Source organism: Anolis carolinensis, chromosome 1, assembly GCF_035594765.1.
Source record: "Anolis carolinensis isolate JA03-04 chromosome 1, rAnoCar3.1.pri, whole genome shotgun sequence".
NCBI lineage: Eukaryota > Metazoa > Chordata > Lepidosauria > Squamata > Dactyloidae > Anolis > Anolis carolinensis.
Genome location: NC_085841.1, coordinates 176,757,493 through 176,784,812, shown reverse-complemented (window position 1 = coordinate 176,784,812; position 27,320 = coordinate 176,757,493). Strand labels below are relative to the sequence as shown.

The window sequence follows — 27,320 nt, the reverse complement described above, 5'->3', positions numbered from 1 at the left end:
GCGAGTAATTCTGGAGGTTCATTCAAAGGTTTTTAAAGAGTACTTGAAGGTTTAAAGGAAACAGCTAAAATTAAGTGATTCATTAAGTCCCTGAGGGGAAAAGGTTTTAAACTTAAAGATCCAGTACATTTCCCTTTGGGATAATAGTTTTTCCAAGTCCGTGAAAGGTTTTTGAGAGATGCATTCCAGAGCACAAAATTTAAATGAGGTAGATGAATGTTTGTATTGGGTGAAGTGTGAATATAAAAGAGATTCTGTAGATAAATTTTTGATTCTGGATTTATGTTCAGAGATTCTGATTCTCAAGGATCTGGTTGTTTTTCCGATATACCAGAGATCACAGTCACATGTCAAGAGGTAGATTACATTGCTGCTATTACAAGTAGAAAAATGTTTTAGTGTGGTGCCCACTTTGTTCCTATGATTATATATCTCCTTAGTCTTCCAAGATTGAGGACAACACTTACAGTGACCACAAGGATAATGGCCTCTCAGGGTGCTCTTCGGTGTACTAATGGGAGTGATTAAATCTGTATGGATTAAATATTCTCTAATATTTTTAGTACGCCTGTTTCCAAAAATAGGTAATTTATCACAACCTGAAATATCTTGAAGAAGATGCCAGTGCTTTTTTATAATTTGGATTATGTGTTTGGAGTAATGCGATAATTCTTGTGTCCAGATAATTTGATTTTTAGTTGGTTTAGCAGATTCTTTTTTTTTAATTAATTTTTATTGAGGTTTTTTTTTTAACACCATGGGTTAAAAAGACAGATAGAGAAAAAAAAGGGAAGGGGGGGGGAAAGGGGGGGAATGTGGGCAAGGGGGGGGGGTTCAGTCTTCCATTCTCGTCACTTCGAAATGATTTGCTGCTATTTCCATTCTTCTTATAGTCCTGGGTGGGTTTGTTTTCTGTTTCTGTTTGTACCGATCAAAGTTTGTTTTTTGTATATTTGCTCCGCAGGTTATTTCCTGTTCCTTTGTTGCTTATATTCTTTGTAGAGCGACCAGTCCGTGCATTTCATTGGTTTTCCTTTATGTTGTTTAATCAAAAATGTTAATGAGTCCATATCATATATTTCATCCATTTTTGCGGTCCACTCTTCTATGCTTGGTATAGCTTGTATTTTCCAATATTTTGCGAATAAGATTCTCGTGGTTGTAGTCAAGTATGTGAGCAGTATGTCTTCGTTTCTGTTGAGATTCATATCTTTGTCGGTTATTCCTAGGAGGTAATATTCCGGTTTTAAAGGGAAGAACTTTTTAAATATTTTCTGAGTCTCGGCATGTATTGTTTTCCAGTATTTCTGCGTTTCCTCACATGTCCACCATGCGTGGTAGAAAGAGCCAATCTGGTTTCTGCACTTCCAGCATTTGTTTTGAACGTTCGGATACATTAAGCCTAATTTTTTCGGTGTGATGTACCACCTATGGAAGATTTTTAGCCAGTTTTCTTTCAGATCTGTCGCGTAGGTATACTTTAATTTAACATTCCAAATTTGTTCCCATTCTTCGAATTTAATTTGTCTTCCGATATTTCTGGTCCATTTTGTCATACATGCCTTAACTGTTTCCGTCTCTGTCGACCATTCTAGCAATGTATTATATAGAATTGTTATGCTTTTTTTTCCATTCCTAAGCAACTTGTCCCATATCGTTTCATTTTCGTTGAAGCCAATTTTACTGTCTTTTACAAATTGTTCTTTTATTTGTATATATTGGAACCAAGTTAAGTTATGGTAGATCTTTTTAAAATCTTCTTGCTCTTTCAATTGGTATTGGTTCCCTCTTTTTGTTAAGATTTCTTTATATGTTGGCCATTGTTGCTATCCCAGGATTTTTCTTTGATTGGCCTCAAGAGGAGATATCCACATCGGTGTTTCCTGTATATATATGGTTTGTATTTCTCCCAAACCTTTATAATTGAAGATCGTACAAAGTGATCTCCGAATCCTTTTTCGATTGCTCTTTTGTCATATCCGATATAGGCGTGCCAGCCTCGACGTAGGTCCGATCCTTCTAAGTCTAGCAATTTGTTATTTTTCAGGTGAGCCCAGTCCAGCGCCCATGTTAGGGCGGAAGCTTCAAAGTAGATTCTTAAATTGGGAAGACCAAATCCCCCTCTGGTCTTAGAATCAGTCATTATTAAGTTTTTAATTCTCGGTCTCTTTCCCTTCCACAAGAATTTTGAGATTTCCTTGTTCCAGGTATTGAATATTTTAGCGCTCCGGATAATGGGGAGATTTTGAAAAAGGTATAATAGTTTTGGAAGAATATTCATCTTTATTAGTGCGATTCTCCCTAATAATGAGATTTTAAGGTTGATCCAATTTTTCAAATCTTTACTTATTTCTTTCCATTTTACGTGATAGTTGTTTTCTAATAGATGTGCGTTTTTGTGTGTTAACAATATTCCCAGATATCGTATTTTGGGGGTCACGGCGATGCCCACACTTTCTTGCAGTCTTTCTTGATTAAATTTTGTTATGTTTTTTGATAATATTTTTGTCTTCTTTTTGTTTAAGTGAAAACCCGCTAGTTCGCCGAATTCTTCCAGTTTGTGTATCCATCTCTGTATATTTTCCCTTGGTTCCTCGATAATACATATGACATCATCCGCAAATGCTCTCAATTTATAGTCTTTTTGTTTTATTCTTGCCCCTTTTAATTCCTTGTCCTCATTGATGTTTTTTAGAAGTATCTCTATAGAGAATATGAAAATAAGGGGCGAGAGAGGACATCCTTGACGGGTTCCTTTTTCAATCTTAATTTCCTTTGAGGTTTGGCCGTTGATTATTAACCTTGCCCGCTGGGATTCGTATATCTTATCGATTGCATTTGAAAACTGATATCCAATGTCTATTTCTTTGAAAAGTAATTTGAAGAAACCCCCATTCAGGTTATCAAATGCTTTTTTGGCATCAATTGATAAGAGTGCCAATTCTTTTTGATGTTTTTTGTCGTAGTACTCAATGATATCTAGGATGCATCTTATGTTGTCCCCCATTTTTCTACCCGGTAGGAAACCTGTTTGTTCTTCCGAAATCCAAGAATTTAAGAAATTTTTGAATCTGTTTGCTAGTATTCCCGTAAAGATTTTATAGTCCAAGTTGAGGAGAGAGATTGGGCGATAGTTTTTTACTTCTAATGAGTCAGAATTTTCTTTGGGAATCGTGGTTATATCCGCTGTTCTCCATGAGTCTGGGATTTCTCGGCCCTGTAAAATTTGATTCATTATAGTTTTAAGTTGGGCAGATAGTTCATTTTGGAATGTTTTGTAAAAACTAGCCGAGAAACCATCAGGTCCCGGCGCCTTGTTCCCTTTCAACCATTTTATTATTTTCTTTATTTCTTCTTCCATAATTTCTTTGTTGAGTAGTTCTCGTTGCATTTCAGTAATTTTCTCCAGTTTTTGATTGCCTAGATATTGGGCTATTTTTGAGTAATCCATTTGCTTCTCTTTGTATAATTGGACGTAGAATTGATGGAATTCTTCCATAATTTCCTCGTCTTTAGTGTGAATTTTGTTAGTCCCTCTTATTTTTGTTATTAATTGTTGTTGGCGCTTTTTCCTTACTTTCCTGGCTAGCCAGGCTCCGGGCCTGTTAGCATTCTCAAAATTGTCTTGCCTAATGAATTTTAATTTCTTTGCAATACTCTCCAAATCCATATGGTCTTTTTCATTTTTCAAATCCTTTAATTGTTTTTGAATTGATTTATCTTTAGGATTCGTTTTCAGCTGTTTTTCCTTTCTTTCGATCTCTTTCCCAATTTCATTTATTCTTTGGAATTTTTGTTTATTATTTTTAGCTTTTTGTTGAATCAAGTAGCCTCTTATTACGGCTTTATATGTGTCCCAAATTATTTGGATTTTTGTTTCTTCTTGAGTGTTTATTTTAAAGAATTCCTTAGTCAATTCTTTGTATCTGTTTATATCCTTTTCTGATTTAATTAAATTATCATCCAGTCTCCATTTGAAGCTGGGCGGTTTATAATTCAAAGTCAATTCAATTGGGCTATGGTCTGATTTGTCTCTAGCCAAAATTTTCATGTCCGATACTTTGGTCACTATTGAATTGGTGGACCATACCATGTCGATGCGCGACCAGGTTTGGTGTCTACTCGAATAGAAGGTATAGTCTCTTATTGTTGGGTTATGGTAGCGCCAAATGTCCTGCAGATTAAATTCCTCCTTCATCATAATCATATTTTTGGGCAGCATCCCTCTGTTCCCCTTTTTTGATCTCTTACCCTTTTTTGTTTTGTCCATGTTGTCATCTAAAATTCCATTGAAATCGCCAAAAACCATTATATGTTCAATTTCTGTTTTAGCTATCTGCTCCCTTAAATTTTTAGTAAATTGTGTTTTTGGTCCGTTTGGAGCGTAGATATTACAGATTAATATTTTCTGGGTCCCTATCGTTATTTCAACTCCCACGAATCTACCTTCCATATCTCTAAATTTTAATTCTGCTGGAATATCCTCTTTGATATTCAGTACCACTCCCCTTTTCTTTTTATCGTCTGCTGAATAGAATTTTCTGCCAAGTTTGGGATTCTCAAGATGTGATATATGTTTTTGTGCAACATGTGTCTCTTGAAGAGCCACTATGTCATATTTGCCTTTTATTAACCAATTTGTTACAGCTTTTCTTTTACTGGGTGAATTTAGGCCATTAATATTATTTGAAATACATTTAATTTGGTGGTTTAAATCAAATATCATCATGATTTTTTACTTTGGAAACAGTCTCTTCTTCCTCAGTCTCCTGATCATTGTAGTCTGAGTCCATAGGTTCCGCCATTGTGTTCGCTTTTGAGTCATCCGGGGAATAGTACCTCGCTCTTTTAGGTTTTTTCTCTTTTGCCGGTGAGGTTACAGATTGCTTCTCTGTTTTTTGTTCCTTTATTTTCTTGAAAAAATCTTTCGCCTTCTCTTCTGAGGTTAGCCAATGTTTCTCATTCATATACGTGACCATAATCTCTTCTGTTCTTTCCCAGCGGAATCTTATTTTCTGTCTTTTAAGTTCTTCGGTCAGGAAGAGATATTTCCTACGCCTGTTTAATGTGGTTAGAGGAAATTCCTTTAAGATTATAATTCTGGTCTCTTTGTATATTAAGGGTTGTCGACTGTTTTGTATCAGGATTTCGTCTCTCATTCTTCTTTTTACAAAATGCACTATTACATCCCTAGGAACCTTATTCCTTTTTGAGTAGTTTGTCTGGATTCTGTAGGTTTTGTCAATTTCTTTTCCCATATCCTGTTCCGAGCACTGTATCAGATCTGCCAATAGTTTTGTTATAATTTGATTGATGTTTTCGTTAGCTTCTTCTTTTATGTTTCTAAATCTTAACTGGAACTCCATTTCTTTTTGTTCCATCCTTTCTTGTGCTTTCTCCAGGCGAGTATGTTTCCCCTCTAGGTTTTCTACTCTGTGTTGAATTTTTGTTTGGGATTTTTCAAAATTTGTTTTTGCTCTTTTCAAATCTAGAATTTCTTCGTGTGTGGTTTTGAGTTCATGTTTTAGTTGGCTAATTTCTTCTTTTAAATCTTTTTTCATCTCTAGCATCTCTTGGTGCAATTCTTTTTGCTGTTCAGTGTGTCTCTCCGACATTGCATATAGTTCTTTTTGATAGCTTTCGTTAGTGGTTGCCAATTTCTGAATCTCTTTCATAATGTCCCGCATGCTTATTTCCTCCGACTGTGAAGGTCTCCTAGTCATTACTGGACCTTATACGTCCTTTAGATCTTTCTCTGTCTTTGCTTTAGCACCTGCCATCATTTCTGGTTTCTGGTACTTTTCAGATATTTCCTAGTCTCTCCGCCTCTTGGTGCTCCTTCCCCGTCTCTTTCAGGAATCTGCTAATTTTCTGTTTCCTTTAAACCTTCAAGTACTCTTTAAAAACCTTTGAATGAACCTCCAGAATTACTCGCAGTTGAAATCACCACAAGCAGAATCACTCAGTGAAAGCATTTAGCACTATGTAAGTATAATACTGTTATATGGGTTACCTTTACTTCTGTTAATACTGCTGGTAAAATACTTGTTACTCTATGTTTTGTTTTAGATAGAAATTCATTGTTGCTGAATTTAACAACTCCTGAAGAAGGGGTTTTTCCCTGAAACAGGGTCAAAAATACCCGGGACCCCTGTAGACTTGGGACTTTATTTGGACTTTACTTTTGAAGACTTTTTTGAGAGCGGTGCTCCATCATTATTTTCTTCAATCCAGTATACAGCAACACGACCAACCATCTGTTTGGAAGATATTTTCATTGACTGTATCCCTGAAGCCTATATGTATTGGAACCAATACCAGACTTGAACAACTTTTGTGTTAGAGCTGGTGCTCCTTTTCATTTTGTCGGGCACGGCCAAATTGAGCTTTGTACGAGGATCACTCTCTGCCTAACACAATGTTGCTTCTCTAGCGCACACACAGTGGACAACTACTATTACCACTACTACTAGAATAGTGGTGTGCATGGTTAAAAGAGCCTCACATGCTTTATCCAGTTGCAATCATAATACAGGTTGAGTATCACTATCCAAAATGCTTAGGACAGGACATGTTCTGTATTTCAGATTTTTGAATACTTGCATATACATAATGAGGTATCTTGGAGATGGGACCAAACCTAAACACAAAATTCATTTATGCTTCATGTACACCTTGTTCACGTAGCCTGAAGGCCATTTGATATACAATATTTTTTAATAATGTTGTACATGAAACAAAGTTTGCGTACACTGAACAATCAGAAAGCAATGGTGTCACTATCTCAGTAATCCACATCAATGATGTTGGTGTATCTTGGATTTCAAAATTACGGGTAAGGTATATTCAACCTGTCTTACTCACCATACTGCAGGAGATGTTAAGCAGAGGGGAGATAAGAGAGAAGGCTACCAAATGAATTAATGGCATCTCTCAATTACTATGCTACACCATTTCTGTGGCAGCTACAAATGAGGGTTCAGAAGTAAAAAGCTGCAAATAAATCAGCTACATGTAATCAATGTACTTCCAATAACTAAGGTGCAACTATATTGCATTATAACTTTAAATCAACAATGTCCCCCCTTTAGCAGTGTTCTTGTTACTTTTATTGCCTCACTAAATGGTAGAAGAGAAATATCACAGTGTTTCAAGTCTTGGCTCATAGTTTGCTTCATGTTATTGAACAAAAATGTTCAGATTTTTTTTTTTAAAACGGCACAGCAACTTTTTCTTTGCAAATAACAGACTAAATCCAATTGCTAGCCCTAACTACAGAAGATCTACTGACACAATGGCTATTTGATACGTCACAATTTCTATAAATTCCTTTTTTTCTGTTAAAACTAACAACTGGGACATATTGTAAAAAGACATGTATAGGATGTTTGCCATTGTTATCTCTCCCCAAACACCATCCATTCCAGATGGATTCTTTTTTTAAATAATAATAAAAAAATAATCCAAATTAAGAGAAGCCATACAGTTTAGTAATTTGTGCATAAAACCTACATGGAAGAGTTCACACAGTAGAGAAGTTGCATCTAAGTATGGAAACAGTCAATCTATCAAATAATCTTTACTATCAAAGAATCCACACAGGCAAGAAAGCATTTATAGATTCAGAATGTGCATAAAAAACCTGAAGCAGAAGACAAACCTAGCATCACCTCTAGGAGAACACCTGGAGAAAACCATACAAATGCTCAGATCTTGGAAATCAATCTACTATTCCTCAGTGTATTGTAGGTTCAGATGGAGAATCCCTGATCATGATCCCATCCCTGGACATGGCTGGAGATGCCGTGACCTGAGACAGGGACTTCATGGTGGTGGCACAGCAATTTTGGGATTCCATTTCAGGGAATGTACAGTTGACCCCCCACATTTGTATATTTTATGGGAGACAGCATAGTGTAGTGGTTTGAGCATTGGGCTTTGACTCTGGAGACCATAGTTCAAACTCCCCACTTGCCCATGGAAACCCATGATAAGATTGCTTTAGGTTGCCATTAAGTTGAAAAGGCACACATAACAATAATAACAACATATACATCCATTGGGAATGCTATAGGAATATAATCTGGCTCTGGGATTTTACTATTGTTTGTATTATGTTACATTTACTACTTCTGATTTATAACCAGATGTTTGATTACTATGAATATTATCTTTTATGGCATTATTGTGCACTTCCCTGGGCTGCCTTAGAAAGAAAGACATGCTATTCAATATATACATGTATATGTATCCTTGCTTGTGATCCCAAGTCCATTTATTTACATCCCAATCAATGTTATGGGGATATAGTGTAAGATGGCATATATAGGATTGCTAGATCAATATTGCTTAAGGGAACTTTATAAACAAATAATATGTATAGATTCAAGGGAGTATATATCATGTATGCTGTTCCCTGGTTCTTTTTATCAAGAGTGATACTGACAGAAGGGGAAAAAACTAAATAAAACTGAAATTCTACAAGAAAATAAAGTTATACTGTAAGATATAAGAAAGCGACAGCATTCCAAAATGCCCAGTGGACAGCTTGTCATAGTGCTTTTATACCTCTATCTATTGATGTCATTGACGTTTCTTGTTATGTTGTATGAGCATTTCTGAAACTCGGAAAAAAGAGCCAAAAAAAGTGTTTGATAATGTTCTTCTACTATTGCTTGTTTGTATTGCATTCATTGCCCTGAATCCTATTGCTGGCTCCACATAGACCCACTGAATCAATAGAATTTCCATTACTGTTGACTTACAGACGGAACATCCAGACTGATTGAAAAATCCCAGATTCGATTCTTGCTCTTTCCTGTTTTATACTGGATTAAAGTAAGCCCTTTTAGAGAACTGATTCCATGAAGAACTGACAGAAAGTACTGTGGGAGAAACAAAGTATGTATGGATGTCTAAAATAAAATGAGAAAGAACAGGAACAAAAAAAATGAGTTTTCTGTGCTTTTAAATCAGACTGGGGGTGTATTTAATGTGTAGAATAAATGCAATTTGGCACCACGTTAATTGCCATAGTTCAGGGAGTTGTAGCTTCATAACGTCTTTCACTTTCTCTGGCAAGAGTCCTAATGCTTCACCATACTATAAAACACAGGATTCTACAGCATTGGGTTATGGCAGTTAAATGGCATCAAACTGCATTTATTCTACAGTGTAGATGTAACCTTAGCAAAAGGTGAGATGTTTCTCCAGCAGCCACCGAGATGAGCAATCCATTCTGACAAGCAAACTCCAATACTTCATTTGCCATGTGAAATACTGCCTGGGATTCCTAGGAGGTTGCACACTCACTCACCCATTTGATCCAACTTTCAATCTCGTCTTCAGTGAGCCTAGAAAGAGTGCGTGGCAGATATCGGAGCAATCTTTCTTTGACAGAGGAGGAGGTGAGGGTGCCTTCTGCATCTGCTAAACTGGCAATCACATCAGCAATCTGCCCTGAACCTTCTACCACCACACAGGGGATTTTGCTCTTCATTGCTGTATTAATTGCCTGTGGAAAAAGCAAGAAAGAAGGATGAAAAAAAGGACCTGTATTGTTTAGTACAGGGGTCCCCAAACTAAGGCCCGGGGGCCGGATGTGGCCCTCCAAGGTCATTTACCTGGCCCCCGCCCTCAGTTTTATAATATAATATTTTTGTATTAGTTTTAATAATATAATATATTGTATATACATATAATATTGATAATAATATTATGTTATACAATATAATACTAATAATAATACCATATAATAATATTAATTATATGTTATATATTACATAACATATAATAGTATAGTGGTATAGTTCAATATAGAATTATATAATGCTAATATTGCGCTATGCTAATAATATAATATATTGTATGTACATATAGCTGCTCTGAGTCCCCTTCAGGGTGAGAAGGGTGGGATATAAATGTAGTAAATTAATGCAGTAAATAAATAATTAATTTTAGACATAGGCTCGGCCAAAGTCTGAAATGACTTGAAGTCACACAACAACAACAATCCTAATTAACTTGACTATTTCATTGGCCAGTAGCAGGCCCACACTTTCCATTGAAATCCTGATAGGTTTATGTTGGTTAAAATTGTTTTCATTTTTAAATATTGTATTGTTCTTTCGTTGTTGTTGTTTCACTACAAATAAGACACGTGCAGTATGCATAGGAATTTGTAATTTTTTTTTCAAATGATAATTTGGCCCCATAACAGTCTGAAGGATTGTGGACCGGCCCTCTGCTTCAAAAGTTTGAGGACCCCTGGTTTAGTACATTGGCCCTTATGTTAAGCTCAAGGATGGTTCCAAAGTTTTGTTTCTTCTGTAATTGTAAAGGGGGGCATTACAAAACCCACCTCATTCCAGCCACTGTAACAGTGCATTCTTTTAGCTACACATCAATGATCCTCAGTAAGCAGCCATGTAAATGTTTTAAGCTAACCATTGTGCGAAACTCACAGATCTAGCTATGAGTTGCAGATCATTAAGGACATTACTGCACATCTTTCACTATCCTGTGCTGTTCCTGCAATACTGGATAGCACAATCGTATGAGAAGCTTCACACATCTGTTAGCCTTGTGATGTCCAAAATCTCGAGGTTCAGCCTGGTGTGCTAAGCTATGATGGAGCCAACAGAGACATGCAGAGTTTGAAATCAGTATCAGAGATTGATTTATTGCTCCGTTTGGCCAAAGCAGGATGTCAGTGGAATTCTCCCAGATCTGACTTGCCTCATATTCATAGATATGGACATTTTATAGACATTTGTAAACAATACATGTTATGATCCTCAATTCCATTGATTTAAAGTACTGTATATACATTGTTGTCATGCTTACAGTTTGTAATTGGTGAACAGTATGGTGGGAAAGTTAATAAAGGTTCTTCATTAGCAGAATTCTGGAGTCCATCTTCTGTATCTGTGCCACCCCTTTCTGCTCGCAAGTGCTCATTAAAATAGGAAGTGACTACTTCAGGGGAAACCATGTTTGCTGATTGATATTAGGGCCGGGAAGGGGAAGCTTCCTTAATTAAACTATCGATAATAATGATGATGGACTTGGGCCTTCTTTGGGATGAAGCCACTGTGTCTTTGTGCAACCGGAAGCATTCTGGGTGCATCCTGATCTACATCTAGAGCCTGGAGCATAGCTACAGCTGGTACAGTTATATGTTTGATTAAGTACTTCACTGTTATTTTTGTAATCATCATTATATTGATTTATACCCTGTTTTATCTCTCCTGAAGGAGACTCAAAGCAGCTTAACATAAAAGTATTAGGAGCATACAATTTAAAATATACAAATATGCAAACATTAAAACAGGATTAAATATAAACACTATTTTAAAAATCCCCAGTTAAAAACCATTAAAACATATTCAAAGTTAAAAACCACAGCATCCCCTGAACTGATCCCTATATCTGCTGTGGGTGTGTTCCCAGACATCACGTGTATAGATGATGTCTGGGAACCCACTGCAGATAATAGTGGACCCCATTATTTTCAAAAGGACAAACGACAGAAGAGGATGTAGCTTGTACACCCTACATGAATACAGACGGTCCTCAAGTTATGAACAAGATAGATTCTGTAGGTTCATTCTAGAGCTGAGAACAGGAAAAATTTTAAGGGTAACTCCAGCCATATATATGTTTATTTTAGCTTTGAATAGTATAGAGAAGGTTTAACATCCCTGTAGCATTTGTTTTGCTGTCTGTGCTCTGTTCAGAAGATTTCACTTCACTTTCTGTCCCTGTGATCATTGGATTTTGAAAGATTTGGCTTGTTGTGGAAACAAGGATTGGTGATAAAGCTTCAGTGGAGACACCTTTTCCCATGATAACTCTTTCAGGAGCAAATTTCTCTTCCCAGGGGTAGATTTCTCTCACCTCCTGCCATCTCACCCCCATTCTTATCTATGGGTCATTTATAATTTGGATTTTTGTAACCTGGGGACTTTCTGCAATGGAAACCATGAATAAATGAAACCATGCATATCAGTTCCACTGAAATGGAGGTTGTAGAGCAGGGGTCCCCAAACTAAGGCCCGGGGGCCGGATGCGGCCCATCGAAGCCATTTATCCGGCCCGCACAGCACAAGGGCAGAAGGGGGTTGGGCTAAATGGCCCAAGGGGTCTCTTCTTCTCTTACAACCATTGTTGTTGTTGTTGTTGTTGTTGTTATTATTATTATTATTAAAATTAAGGCTGGGTGGCCATCTGTCAGGGGTGCTTTACTTGTGCTTTTGGTGCACAGGCAGAAGGGGGCTGGACTCAGTGGACCAAGGGCTCTCTTCCAACCCTCTTTATTATTATTATTATTATTATTATTATTATTATTATTATTATTAACATTGAGGCTGGGAGGCCGTCTGTCAGGGTTGCTTTGCTTGTGCTTTGGTTGCACAAAGGCAGAAGGGGGCTGGACTCAGTGGCCCAAGGGCTCTCTTCCAACCCTCTTTGTTGTTGTTGTTATTATTATTATTATTATTATTATTAACATCAAGGCTGTATTTGTTCCCGTTTTGTTTGGTTTTTTTTACTTCAAAATGAGGCATGTGCAGAGTGCATAGGAATTTGTTCATGGTTTTATTTAGTTTTTTAAAAAAAAAAACTAGTCTGGCCCTCCAACGGTCTGAGGGACCGTGGACTGGCCCCCTGTTTAAAAAGTTTGGGGACCCCTGTTGTAGAGGATATAAGGAATCCAAATACATTTTCGTCACTTTTTGGAACATAATAAATGAAAAAGGATCCAAGCAGGAAGAAGGGTTCTCTATAAGAATCCATTACATGTATATATGTAATATTAAGCAAGGATATTTGGGCATGCTTGTTGCACAAATTCTGGTATAGTGTTATAGTGTTTGTACAAATGAGAGTCATATATTCAATAAGGAAAGCGAGACAGAAGAAATAAGGCTGACATATATGCCAGACTGGGAAACTAGTAACATTTACTCTGGATTAATGATCTAACAACAAAACCTGATTTAACATAATTTAAAAAGACAAGAGTGTAACTAGCTCATAACATCATTTTAGAATCTGACATATCTTTCTGCTATTGCTAATATTTAAATACAATAGTCCATAAATAACTGTGACTGTACAAAGTAAATGTTTCAGAAAACTTGTTAAAATAAAACTGAAACAAATTTTAAACGTTAAATCCTGAAATTTTACCCAATAAACTAAACATGCATATTTAAAAATAAATCTGCAAGGGAATATTTATAGAAGATATTGAGTGTTCTAGCACTTTATGGTCTTGTTTTTTGCTTTATGACAATGTAAAGAAGTGAAACTTCCATTTAAATAGTGACTACCACCAAAGCAAATAGCCATACATATTTAACCAGAAATCAATCCGCTGCAGGACTGACTCCATAGTAAGTTTGCTCTAAAGTGCAAATTTCTGTTGTTTTCAGTTCAAGACAAACTCTTTAGATCAATGAGTCTTACTGACACCAAAAGCAGTGTTTAGCATACCATTATGCCACAAAAGTGATGACGCCACAAAAAAAATTACTTGGATTTTTAAAAAGTAGCAACTTTACAAGAAGAAGTGCTAGAGGTGAACGATAACTGGAATGGGAAAAGTGCTTTCCATTAGCTGCGGGCAGCACCCATGGCCAAAATGCCTCCTTTTTTCTAGAACAATAGTTCCCAACCCATTGTCCATGGACCACCAGTGGTCTCCAAGAACTAAAATATGGTCCTCGGCCTCACCTCTTCTTTGCCTGAGCAGATGAGTTCCTAATCTAAAACAGAAAAAAAAATCCAACAAAAATGCTGAGTGCCACACAGCATTGCTTTTTACAAGAATAAAACCATAAGAACAAACATTGCTACCTGTCTCTAAGCAATTAGGATGGAGGCAGATATTTACATGGTGAGGGAAGCAAACTCACTTTCAAAGTTTCTTTTCCTCCTCCCTGGACAAAACACACAATTGGAATCTTCCCCCCATAATTGGAATCTGAAATACAAATAATAAACAATAAACAAAAGTGTGTGATGATATAGCAAAATTACAAATCTCTTTTCTCTGTCTTTTGTTAAAATTAATACTATACCTCATTCTTAGTATAGTACCTAATTAATATTAAAGCTAATCAATCTTAACACGACTTTAAATGCAAAGAGTGGAGGCATATGAGCAAATAAATACAGCATTTATTTGGATTCTCGTTTTCATTATCTCTACTTCCAAATGTTCTGTCTTGTTGAATGCTTTCTAGTCTGAAGAAAATGATCACTCAAAAAAAGTATTTTTTTTTGTAGCTATTATACTTCCCACTAGAGAAGAAATGTTTTTCAATCACATCTTTTAGATCCCTGTAATAATGATCACCACAGGGCTGTTGATATTCATGGGGAGTTCTTAGAGAGGCATTCGGTCAGGCCTGGCTTGACCATTAGAGAATAACGCCTGTCTATTCAGCATGCATCTGTACACAGAATAGGGGAAAGGAGTGCCATCTTATCTTTTGGTCTGTTCCCATACTTTGTCATGTGCAAATGTTTATGACACTATATTCTTTCTGTCATGTGCAATCATTCAAATCAAAGGAGAGCTATTAGGAATTGGAAGAAAATTTCAATACAAAGAAAGATACTAGTAGATGCCAGCACACTCACAAGTTTCTAATACATATGCTTTTGCCATATGCTGCTCAGCTGGCCTGATTGACACATACCAATTTTTCACATATTGTTTTTAGAGAAATAGAAAATTAATGGAGTATCAACACAGACTATTTTCGTACACGAAAACTGTAATTTGTGAATCCAGGCATCTGGAGAATTATGTGGAAGCTTCACCATATGGCAGTGCTACATTCATTCATTTGGCTCTTCTTATTGACATAGCAATTTCATGAGTTGTGGCTGTAATAAACAGCATTTTCTGAAAACCATCAACCTCCTGCAGTCCATAATATTTGCAGCAAATGTAAGGACATTCCATTATGCTCAGCCTGTTCTCCTTCCCACTCCTTTTCTGCTGTACATTTGCTTTGCTTTTTTTTTTTTTTGCTTACTATCCAGAAGACCTAGTCTGAATTTGAACTTAAACATTTGGTCTCCTTTTTAACAAACAAAACACAGGGTATACTAAGCCTTGTAGATTCGTTATTATTTTGTCATTTTTGCATTTACAGACTAGATTGTATTTCATGCTACAGTAGAGTTCTGGTTATCCGACTTCCGGTTATCCGACCTACCGTATTATCCGACGTGCTTGCCAGAGGGATGAGACTCTTCCCTACAGCAAGCACCCGGTTTAGGGAAGCCCGGTGCATGTTGCTGCCTAGCAACACGCACCGGGCTTCCCTAAACCAGGCGCTCGTCGAAGGGATGGGGCTTGTCCCTCTGGCCAGTGCCCACACTTTGGAGAAGCCTGGTGTGTGTTGCCCAGTCCAAAGTGCAGGTGCTTGCCGGAGGGACTTTTCCCTTTGGCGAGCACCCCAGCTTGTCCCCTCCCTATTATCCAAAAGTTCCAGTTATCCGGCATTCCGCCCGCCCATTTATGTTGGATAACCAGAACTCTACTGTATTTAAGAAAGGCATTCTTCCACAGTTATTCTTTGAAATCTAACTCAGTGGCTAGCCTACTCAATTCTAGCTTTCTTCTTTCTTTGTCATCCTCCCTTAAGAAATTACCACACAAAAGTGATATCCCACAGCATTCCTAACACCAGGTAAAGCAGCAACTTATGAGAATAGTGAATCTCACCACTGCACTACTGCTGGCCTTGTATAACTGCACTGTTGACAGTGTAAGGTCTTACAGAGTGAGCAGCTTAACTGCACCTTTCCCTTGTGCTATTTCCCCTCTGTTCTTTTCCTTTCTCATTTTGTTAAAGGAAATTTTACAATTCAATCAGGTGGAATTTTAAAAATCATTAGCACACTGCCACAGAAGCACCAGGATCATTGCACCAGGTAGGCTGTGGCACCATGGCATAGTCAGGGGCTATTGACAGGTTTTACCAGTCAGTAGGTTTCACCAAAAGATCTGTAATAAACTAAGACACCTTGCCTTCCTTCACATTTCTTTTCATTCTTCTTAATTTTTACTTGAATTTCTTATGTGGTGGACTACCTATCTTTGATGGCTTGGCTCTTTGCTTCACTATTAGATTGTGATACAATTCTAAAATTGTTTCATCTGGCAATGATGACATTTCCAAGATATTAACAGGTTTTACCTGTCAGGTTTTATCTGTCAAATGGCATCATCATAGATGGGTGTCAAGCTGGCATCAGATATAGCATAGCATTGTACACAGCATTGTGAAATAGGGACCATCATCCCAGGTAACGGTCCTGCTTCTATACTAGTTTGCTATTTATTTATTTATTTACAGCATTTATATCCCGCCCTTCTCACCCCAAAGGGGACTCAGGGCGGATCACATTACACATATAGGCAAACATTCAATGCCTTTTAACATAGAACAAAGACAAGACAAACATAGGCTCCGAGCGGGCCTCGAACTCATGACCTCCTGGTCAGAGTGATTCATTGCAGTGATTCATTGCAGCTGCTCTCCAGCCTGCGCCACAGCACTGCTATCTCAGTACAATAAAGTCCTTCCATTGGTTTGCTTGCCTATTGTCTTGTAAGCATAACCTCTTCAAAGGCATTTTACAGTAAAACTAGTTTCAAAAGTCAATCATTGACCACAATATTTATTTTAGAAGAGTATCACAATCCCAGTGAAAGAAACTAACCTGGAATAATGCGTTCAGAGACATATTTTTCTAACTGAGTTCGGAGCTTGGCTTCTGTAGCTGGGTATCCATGTGTGCCATTGTCAACCAGAATTAGGTGCGTATGGTTATTATCCAGACAGTACAGTGGGTCCCTCTTGAGGTCATCCATGATGTAATGTGCTGAGTAATATGTCTAGAAATAACATACAATATATATATATTTAAAAATACACATTTTCTGCATGTTCTAAAAAGTCATTTTCCCCCACTTTTAGAATCCTAAAAAATTATACATAACTTTTCTGTACTCTTCTTTTTTAAATGGTCGTCTAAAAATCATTGTCAGCACTTTTCCTCTTTTGTTGTTCACAGCGACATATCTGCATGTGAACATGAATTCCCCCCCCCCCATTTTTCCCTGGTTCATTTTCTTATCAATTAACAAGCTAAGTGTTTTCCAACCCCCATGTGGTACAAAATCCATCAGATTACATTGAAAATGAGGCAGTAGTCATTTCATCAGCAATTTATAAAGGTAAAGGAAGCTTTGGGAGTATCAGAAGTAGCAATCTTAGAATGTGTATACTCACTATTTGCTAGTTCACATGTCTCTCTAAGAGTTTAGGAATAGACTCATTTCATTTCCTGTTTGTTGATCTTAGTATGCCATCTCTTCATGTAGTTAATCTGAGCTTTCTTGTTACCCATTTAATAGTTTACAGTTTCATCACTCCTTCATCATTGAAGAGAATATATTACATCTTTTCTCCATCATTGAACAACACCTCATTATGAGATGCTTTGTATACACTGACATACAAAGCTACTTTCCATTATTATTTTCTCTGCTAATGATTACTTTCTGTTTGTGAAAGTTTGTGAGATACATTACATTCTCACACATAAGAAATAGTAAGCCAATATTATATGTTGACAAAGGTTCCTGGTCATTTCAATGCAAATATAAATTAGCATGCTAGCAAATCTCCACTCCTTTTGTAGTCTGCAGATTTACATAATTCCAGAACGTTGATTGTTTCCTGAGTTCAGTACCTCAGCATCACAGTTTCGGATCAAGCTCTCGCGGTTAGAAACCATTCCCCAAGCAGCGATGCCAATGGCAACCACATTCTCTTCAGAACTCCTGCTGATAGTGTTATCTCTTACAACTTCCCCAATGTACTTCATCAATCCGTAATGAGTTCCTCCAGTGAATATCCAGGCCCCTGTGGATTGAGAGGAGAAAAAAGGAGCCAAGCTTTGAACACAGAGATTGTTTCATGCTGTGCAAAACACAGAGGGAAGTTGTCCAGCTTTTGATTCCTGTACATTGCTAGTATCTTCTCTCTCAATACAAATGCCTGGGCTAGAGACCAGGTCTCAAAAGCCTTTCACTCATGGTGATCCCTATCCCTGCCTGTGTTGTGTCCATATCAGGCCACAGGCAAACTGATCTCAACTGGTCTACATGTGTGCTTTTGGAAGGTATTTTATATTGTCTGTGTCTATGCACCTTCAAGGAGCCCTGGTGGCAAAGTGCTTTAAAGCACTGAGCTGGAGACTGAAAGGTCCCAGGTTCAAACCCCGGGAGTGGTGTGAGCGGCCGCTGTTAGCTCCAGCTCCTGCCAACCTAGCAGTTCGAAAACGTGCCAATGTGAGTAGATCAATAGGTACCACTCCGGCGGGAAGGTAACGGCGCTCCATGCAGTCATGCCGGCCACATGACCTTGGAGATGTCTATGGACAATGCCAGCTCTTCAGCTTAGAAATGGAGATGAGCACCAACCCCCAGAGTCAGACATGACTGGACTTAACGTCAGGGGAAACCTTTACCTTTACCTTATACACCTTCAAGTCACCTATTGACATATGGTGGCCCTATGAATTTCATGTTATTTTCTTAGATGCGAAATATCAAATGGTTTTGCCAGATCTTTCTTCAGAAATATTAGTTATAGTTGAATTGGACATTTTGTGAAATGTCTAGAATGAACTCAAATTAATACTATGAATCGGTTAGATAGCCTAGTGTTTTGAATTGTATGTCCTTGTTTCATGTTTATTATTCCTTATTATGTTTAATTTGTTGTATGGTTTCTTTTTAATGTTGGAAACTGCCCTGAGTCCTCTCGAGGAGATAGGGCGGTATATAAATAAAGTATTATTATTATTATTATTACTACTACTACTACAACTACTACTGAAATTAAAAAGCAAGAGAGATTGCATAAGAGAAGGAGAGCAAGGAAGAAGGGCAAATAAAGCAAAAAAGAGAAGAGGGAATGAAAAAAGGAGGTTAATAAAAAGTGAAACTGAGGATATATTCAGGCATATATTTCACAGAATCCTAGAATTGGAAGAGACCTCCTGGGCCATCCAGTCCAACCCCCCTGCCAAGAAGCAGGAAAACTACTTTCAAAGTACTCCCAACAGATGACCATCCAGCCTGGGTTTAAAAGCCTCCAAAGAAGGAGCCTCCACCACACTCTAGGGCAGAGAGTTCCACTGCTGAACAGCTCTCACAGTGAGGAAGTTCTTCCTAATGTTCAGGTGGAATCTCCTTTCCTGTAATTTGAAGCCATTTATCCTCCTCTACCTCCAATATATTGCCTTCCCTGCACCAATGTGCTAACTGACAGGACTGTGAAAACTGACTCCTTTCTACATCACCTGCACTGCTTTTATTTTGAAAAATGGCAAATGATGTGGTTTGGAACTTTCTATTAGTTTGGGGAGATATAAACAAATTCTGGAAGAAGCCGGTCATTGGAACCCCATAAACCAGGAGTCTTAATCTAGAAGTCCGTGAGTAAGAAAGAGAAGACAGAAAATGGACTGATGCTTACCTTTAGACTGTGCAATGTTGATGAGCCTGCTGACAATCTTGCGCATATGTGGCTTTAAAGCAAAATTCTTGGCTCCACCTGTGACAGAAATGATGAGGTTGGGTGTTTTCAGTTGCCAGTGCTGGGTCATGAGGTTGTAGAGTGTTTCAGAATCAGTGTCACTTGAGAGGCGGATATACTGTAAAAAGAGAAAAGTCATACTTACATCAGCCAAGAAAAAAAAATCCATCTTTTCATTAAAGGCAGATTCTTTATCACAGCCAACTGACACAGCCTTCTGCTTGTGCCAGGTCTGTTTCAATGGCATCAGCCAGGGGATGATTTCAGTGAGATACTCGGATTCTTTCACAACTGTATTGTTTCAATGCCACACTAACTATCATGGCTATATCGTATTCAGCCTTGGGATTTGAAGTTCAGAAACACCAGAGGAGCCCTTTGCATGAGAATATATTCTTCTTTGCCCATTCAGTGGAGTTGAGGATTCAGGGCCCCACAAAAATGGGAAAATGCAAATTTAAAAATGCTTCTTTTTTAACCAGAGAAAACACCTATAGGTTCCCCAGTGAACTCCATGATCAACTACCAGCAGCGTTTGATCACAGAGTCATGAGGGAGGACTCAGAGATTCTTAGGCCTCTTCTACATTGCCATATGATCCAGATTAGCAAATGAGATAATCTACATTATCTGCTCTGAACTGGATTATATGAGTCTACACTGCCATACAATCCAGTTTAAAGAAGATAATCTGGATTTTATATGGCAGTGTAGAAGGGGCATATTAATTAAACCCACACGTTATCAAATTCACAAAAAGTTAAACCTCCAAATATGGAGGGCTGGCTATATTAAATCCCACTCCCTAAACTACCGGGATTTCACAGGCTGAAGGGGAGAGTGCGGATGAGCTCCCTCTATCAGCTCCAGCTCCATGCGGGGACATGAGAGAAGCCTCCCACATGGATGGTAAAAACATCAAAACATTCGGGCGTCCCCTGGGCAACGTCTTTGCAGACGGCCAATTCTCTCACTCCAGAAGCAACTCAAGTTGCTCCTGACACGAAGAAAAAAAATTGGGTAGTGTGAGAAGGCCTTCTAATATAAACTCTTCCAATCTGGGGTTGAATTTCTTCACTCTTCTGTATTATACGTATTAGCATGCAGACAGTAGTCTTATGTATTTGTATAGAAATGCTAGCAATTTCTGTTTATTTCATTCGTAAGGCCCTGTTTTCATTTCGATCATTTTCCCCTCCCTCAACTCTCTGAAATAACAAAGACTTCATTGATATTTTAAATTTAGCATATAAATGAATCTCAGTCCAACAAAATTCTTTTCATCTGAAAATGAGTCCCTTAGAAGCATTTTGCATATAACTACAGTATTTACTTCTACATTAAAGAAAATGGAAAAGTCCTTTAATTAACTTACCTTCCCTTTCTTGCCTAAGTTTTCAAATTCAATGTCTCCAAAGGCATCTGTGGGAAATTCTTTCGTGTGCTTCTTATAATTCCATTTTTCATTGTTGTGCATCTGAGTCCCTTCTATATGTTGTGATTTGGAGTACCCACATTTGCACAGGTTATCACTATCAAGATGTGCACATATAGGGGAAAATTCAGATGTGAGGATTTGTTTGTTCCTTTTTGCTGGGGGAGGGGGTAGCAAAGAGAGCAGCTATCCAAAATAAATGAAATATCAGGGAAGCACATAACATATCTAATGTTTACAAATAATAATGAAATTAATGATTGAATATCCCTTATCTGGAATTCTGGAATCCAAACTACCCCCAAAATTGTCAGTGGGTGGATGAGATAGTGACACCTTTGCTTTCTGATAGTTCAGTATACACAAACTTTGTTTCAGGCACAAAATTATTAAAAAGGAAAAAAATATTTAAAATATTAGAAAATTACCTCCAGTCTAAGTGTATAAGGTGTGTACGAAATATAAATGAAACATGTTTAAATTTGGGTGCCATCTCCAAGATAGTATGGTTGCTTACCTGTAACCGTGTTTCTCCGAATGGTGATCTGTGGAATCCACACATATGGTACTTCCCTACACCTGTGTAGCATTTCCCGAACCCTTCAACAGCTGAAAAGAATTGACTATAACCCCACCCATCTTCCCCTGAAGGTATATAGCCTCAGGTGGGGTTAGAGCCCATGTTCCTTACCACCGTAGCAGCAGTTGAGAGAGGTATGATGTTAGCGGGGAGGATGGGTGGGGATGTGTGGATTCCACAGATCACCATTCAGAGAAACACGGTAAGAGAAAGAGAAAAATTGTACTACTGAAGCATATATCAATAAGAACCTAGGTGCAATTTTTCACCAGTTTGATCACCATGGATCAATGATATGGAATCATGGACACTGTAATGCTGAAAGGACATTAGCTATCTTTGCCAAAGACAGCTGGTGCCCCACCAAACATGTATAGCATTGAGTGATGTCAAACTGCATTAATTCCACAATGTACATACACGCTCAGTGATAATTGACCATGATGTCTATTAATAGTTGAAAGAAAATCTTTAAAATCATACTAGTATGATACTCTCATTAGACCAACATGAAGCTTACAACAATGACTTGGCCAAATAAAAATTTTACACTACTAAAAATTATTACATTTTACTTCAGAAATTATTGTTTGGTCAATCTTTACTTTCTTAAAATACATGTTATAGGAATTGCCCACAGCTTCATGTAAACAACACATCTAGTTACGTGATCTTTCCACCATTAACTGGATGGTGTGTTGCCTATTTTGCAATAAACATTGTGAGAATATTTTTCATTTGGAAGCAACGATTCTCAGGAATTGTTATTTCAAGTGTACAGTGGGGTCAGCTTCTCATACACATTTTATTATTTGTATGTACAATTTATAATATAAATGTCCGTGTCTTCTTCTTCTTTGTTAACACATAATACAAACAGACAAAAAGTTTTTAAAATCATTTTAGTGTCATGTGTGAAAATGACCTAAAGCTCAAGTTAAATAACGCAGTTCAAAAGTTCAGAAATAATTGCTTACATTGACTTGGCATCTTTAGAGAAAAAGACACACTCTCTCTTCTTAAAGTTCTCTTGAATATAGTGGACCAAATCCTTGGGGAGGAAAATGTAAAACATTTCAGAGAAAGCCAGCTGTGTACTTTTCAACATAAATAAATAAATAGCATGCCAAATGTTCATGTTGGCCCCCAAAACAAATGCAGTTAGCAAAACTCAATTTTTATTTCCAAAAGAACAAAAGTGTGTAGGTTTTAAAATATTATTCATTTTATGAATTTCTCTTTTATCACACCTAGATGGAAGTCTTGTTTTAAAACCAATTGTCTATAAATACAATAAAACTTGGACAACTAACAAATTCAGTCATGGCTGCAGCCTATACAGTAGAGTCTCACTTATCCAAGCCTCGCTTATCCAAGCTTCTGGATAATCCAAGCCATTTTTGTAGTCAATGTTTTCAATATATCGTGATATTTTGGTGCTAAATTCGTACATACAGTAATTACAACATAACATTACTGCGTATTGAACTACTTTTTCTGTCAAATTTGTTGTATAACATAATGTTTTGGTGCTTAATTTGTAAAATCATAACCTAATTTGATGTTTAATAGGCTTTTCCTTAATCCCTCCTTATTATCCAACATATTCGCTTATCCAAGCTTTTGCTGGCCTGTTTAGCTTGGATAAGTGAGACTCTACTGTATATGTAGATTTTACATGTGATAAGATATGGAAAAATCTTATATGTAAATCAAATTCTTGCTGGTACTCACACCAGATAGTGTTTATAACTGAAAGTTTCAAAGTATTGCAGTATTTAAGATGGTACAGTGAAAATACTGTTGACTATAAGAGTAATCCTCATCCCATATAAAAAATAAAACCATCATGAAGACCCATGGTTCTCCTTCACTAGTCTAAACGAATACATGCTGTCCAAAAGTCTGACCTATGCTACAGCTAGTCTTAGACCACTATGCTCACTTTTCCATCCCATTAGCACAACCCTACAACTGGTTCAATGCACCCAAAATTCCCAGACAGATATCTTAACTATCAGGAAAGACAATTTTGTGTCTCTTGAGACAAGTGAAGGATTCCTTACTCTCAGGGCCCTTCCACACAGCTGTATAACCCAGAATAACAAGGCAGGAAATCCCACAATATCTGCTTTGAACTGGGTTATCTGAGTTCATACTGTCATTATTCAGCTGTGTGGAAGGGGCCTCTGAAAGAAAAGCTTTCAGCTATCTATCCTAACTGTTTGACTTATCCTGTTCTGTTTCACGACAGCAACCAGAGACGGATTTTTCAAGTGCTACTTTTAGGTGAAGTGTTTTTTTGGGTCAAGTGGTATTTTGGGTCACTGTTTTAACCCTCCTATACAGTAGCAAATACATTGACGCAACAGGAAGAGAAAAGTTCAATCAGTACTGAATAAATATTTCATATACATGAAGGTATCACTCTTCTCTGTGTGATGCAAGGAATATGAGATATAAGATTGACGGTTCCTTTGAGAACTATTTTTGTTCTTCTAGAATGAAATGTCTTTACTAAGAAGAATGTGAAGGGTGTGAATTGATGCTTGTACTGTTTCTATCTGTTTTTCTTCCCTTTGTTCTTAGATTCATGTTGAATATACTCTCTCCCCAAACACATTTTGTTGGAGTTCACAATGAGTTTTCTGTGAATCTGGAACATAACTCTTTTTTACATTAGTGCTGCCAGATTGCCAGTTCTGAGGAAGTTCCTCCATTCCATATAGCAGACCAGAACAACTTGTGAGTAGCTAAGGGGCCAAAATTAGATAGGCTAAGCCTCATGGCGCCGGAAATAGGTTTCAAAGTAAAGTATAATTAAATATTTATTAGGATTGTTGATGTTTGAAGGGGATTCAAATGGCAGCAGGGGGCAGCGCTCAGCACGCCACACCAATGGTTTCCATAGATGACATGCAGTTCGCGGGCCACATGTTATGCAAGCCTGCCATATAGGCTTATAAATAGAATTGGATGTAACTAAAATGAAGTACAGTAGAGTCTCACTTATCCAAGCCTCGCTTATCCAAGCCTCTGGATAATCCAAGCCATTTTTGTAGTCAATGTTTCCAATATATCGTGATATTTTGGTGCTAAAATTCGTAAATACAGTAATTACAACATAACATTACTGCGTATTGAACTACTTTTTCTGTCAAATTTGTTGTATAACATGAAGTTTTGGTGCTTAATTTGTAAAATCATAACCTAATTTGATGTTTAATAGGCTTTTCCTTGATCAGTCCTTATAATCCAAGAGATTCGCTTATGCAAGCTTCTGCCAGCCCGTTTAGCTTGGATAAGTGAGACTCTACTGTATCTGTGGCCTCAGAAATAAGATACATGGCTGGATTATAGCAGTATACACTATGCACAAATATGCAATCATACCGTTACGCAATTTCAAATTTCCATTTCAACCAATCCTATAGAACATCAAAGCACATATACTTCATTTCTGTAGAGTGTTACAAAAGAAAAATCAAAATATAAATTATAAAACTCAGAGGTTTTATAAAACTTAGAGGAGCCCCCGGTGGAGTACGGGGTTAAAGTCTTGTGACTTGAAGGTTGGGCTGCTGATCTGCAAGCTGCCAAATTCGAATCCCACCCGGGGAGAGCGCGGATGAGCTCCTTCTATCAGCTCCAGCTCCATGCAGGGACATGAGAGAAGCCTCCCACAAGGATGGTAAAAACATCAAAACATCCAGGCATCCCCTGGGCAACGTCTTTGCAGACGGCCAATTCTCTCACTCCAGAAGCGACTTGCAGTTTCTCAAGTCGCTCCTGACACACACAAAAAACCTCAGAGGTAAAGGGGATTATCTGGATACACAATCACCTGTTCTACCAAATATATCAAAAGCAGACAAAATCTATCCAATTACGCTAAAATCTTACAATGAAAATCCAGAATTCGTAAAGAATATTATCATCACCAATGATCTGTTTTCTCCCTGCATATGATAGTTACACTAGATGTCAGTTCATGAGCCTGGAAGAAATGTACCCACGTTAGCTGTGTGGAATTGGATTTTAGTACTCACACTTTCACTGTATGATAGATCTGTGCTCCGAGAGATACTGGAGTAAAGGCTTTTTGAGCTCTCCAAGGTACCATTCCTTCTGCTTTTCATGATATCTGTGGAAAGGAAAGTTAACTGAAGCAGCCCAAAAGAAATCAATACCTTCTCTGACTTAAAGTCAATAGTTTTATTTATTATGAGCTTGCTTTTTAATATTCATGAGGAGCCCCAGGAGAAGTTTTGGAGATTCGCTTCGGATGTATATTTTCTGCTCACTGCCAAAATAAAAAGTCACCAGCTGTGTAGCTACTTATGATGACATCTGCTTCACCATATTTTCCCCTTCCTTTTCCTTCTGATTATTTTTATTGTCAAGCAGCCTCTGGTGGCACAGTAGGCGAAGCCCTTGTGCTGGCAGGACTGCTGACTTGAAGGTTGGGTTGCTGACCTGAAGATTGCCGGTTCAAATCCAGGCCAGGGAGAGCGTGGATTAGCTCCCTCTGTCAGCTCCAGCTTCCCATGCAGAGACATGAGAGAAGCCTCCCACAAAGATTGTAAAAACATCAAAACATCCGGTGTCCCCTGGGCAAAACCCCTGCAGACGGCCAATTCTCTCACCCAAAAAAAAAAATGTTGTTGTTGTTATCTGTATTATTAACATTATTATAGTTTTCTTTATGGCAATAGACAATAAAACTCATCACTACACATTTGGAGGGGGGATATGGTTTTACATGTAATGTGAGCAGAATAGTTTATGGGATGAAATATTTTGCAAGAGCAGTTGAATTCTCCCTTACCAACTATTCTTACCCCCCCCCCCCCCCACACACACACACACACACATTTTCAAGGTCTGCCCAATAAGAGTTTTCAACTGCTTGCCTCCTATCCTGGGACATTGACTAAACAAGGGAACAACTGGAAGGAAAGTGCCCCAGTGACATGAGGTGATGAGATGCTTTCAGTACTGTCTATGCTTCTCTTTCAAGATGTAACATGAACCCTCATCTCTGCTTTACAATTTAAAGCACACCGTACAGATGTTAGCACAGAACTGAACATACTCCATGGTCGATAAAAAGCAATATAAAGGACATGTTCATGAAAATAAAAAAATAAGGAAACAGTGTGATGTTGAAATAGAGATTTAAGAGACCAGATTTCAAATCCCAACTCAGACATGAAACCTCTCTGGTGACCTTATGCAATTCAGACACTCTTGCTCTCAAAGAAGGCAATGACAAACCTCCCTAGAACAGATCTTATAAAGAATACCCTGCTATTGACTTGACTTGGCTTGAAGACACATAAAACAAAACAAATATGAGTGCAATGGTTTAGCGCCATCTTATGGAGATGATAGATCATGTAACAATCCTGACATTTTAATAATATTTATCCCCACGTGTCAAAACCTGAATCTGATCCAGCCTCCTCCATAGGCAACTGGTGTGCAAACACTACCTTAATGTATGCACACACAAGCATACATCAAATGTGGTCTGCCTACAATGGGTAATGTTTTATTCATGGCTGCCTTGAATTTGAATCAGACCTAATTTCAAAATAATGAAAGTCTAATTTAAATCACCACTTTCACATTTCCTTTTCTTCTATATGATTTGTTTTCCTCCACTGAT

At 37.7% G+C, this 27,320-nt stretch overlaps 1 protein-coding gene across 1 annotated transcript in view; it reads right to left on the bottom strand.

The window, feature by feature from the left end:
- Window positions 1–27,320, bottom strand: part of trpm8 (transient receptor potential cation channel subfamily M member 8) — a 77,436-nt gene that overhangs the window by 42,312 nt on the left and 7,804 nt on the right. The window contains exons 2-9 of the mRNA XM_062959975.1: window positions 25,699–25,793; window positions 22,627–22,700; window positions 21,010–21,166; window positions 19,575–19,752; window positions 17,782–17,954; window positions 16,747–16,921; window positions 13,920–13,987; window positions 9,317–9,514 (exon numbers count right to left, since the gene is read on the bottom strand). Of these exons, the coding sequence (XP_062816045.1) occupies window positions 9,317–9,514; window positions 13,920–13,987; window positions 16,747–16,921; window positions 17,782–17,954; window positions 19,575–19,752; window positions 21,010–21,166; window positions 22,627–22,700; window positions 25,699–25,788 (1,113 nt within the window). The 5' untranslated portion in view covers window positions 25,789–25,793. The remainder of the gene's footprint in view (window positions 1–9,316; window positions 9,515–13,919; window positions 13,988–16,746; window positions 16,922–17,781; window positions 17,955–19,574; window positions 19,753–21,009; window positions 21,167–22,626; window positions 22,701–25,698; window positions 25,794–27,320) is intronic.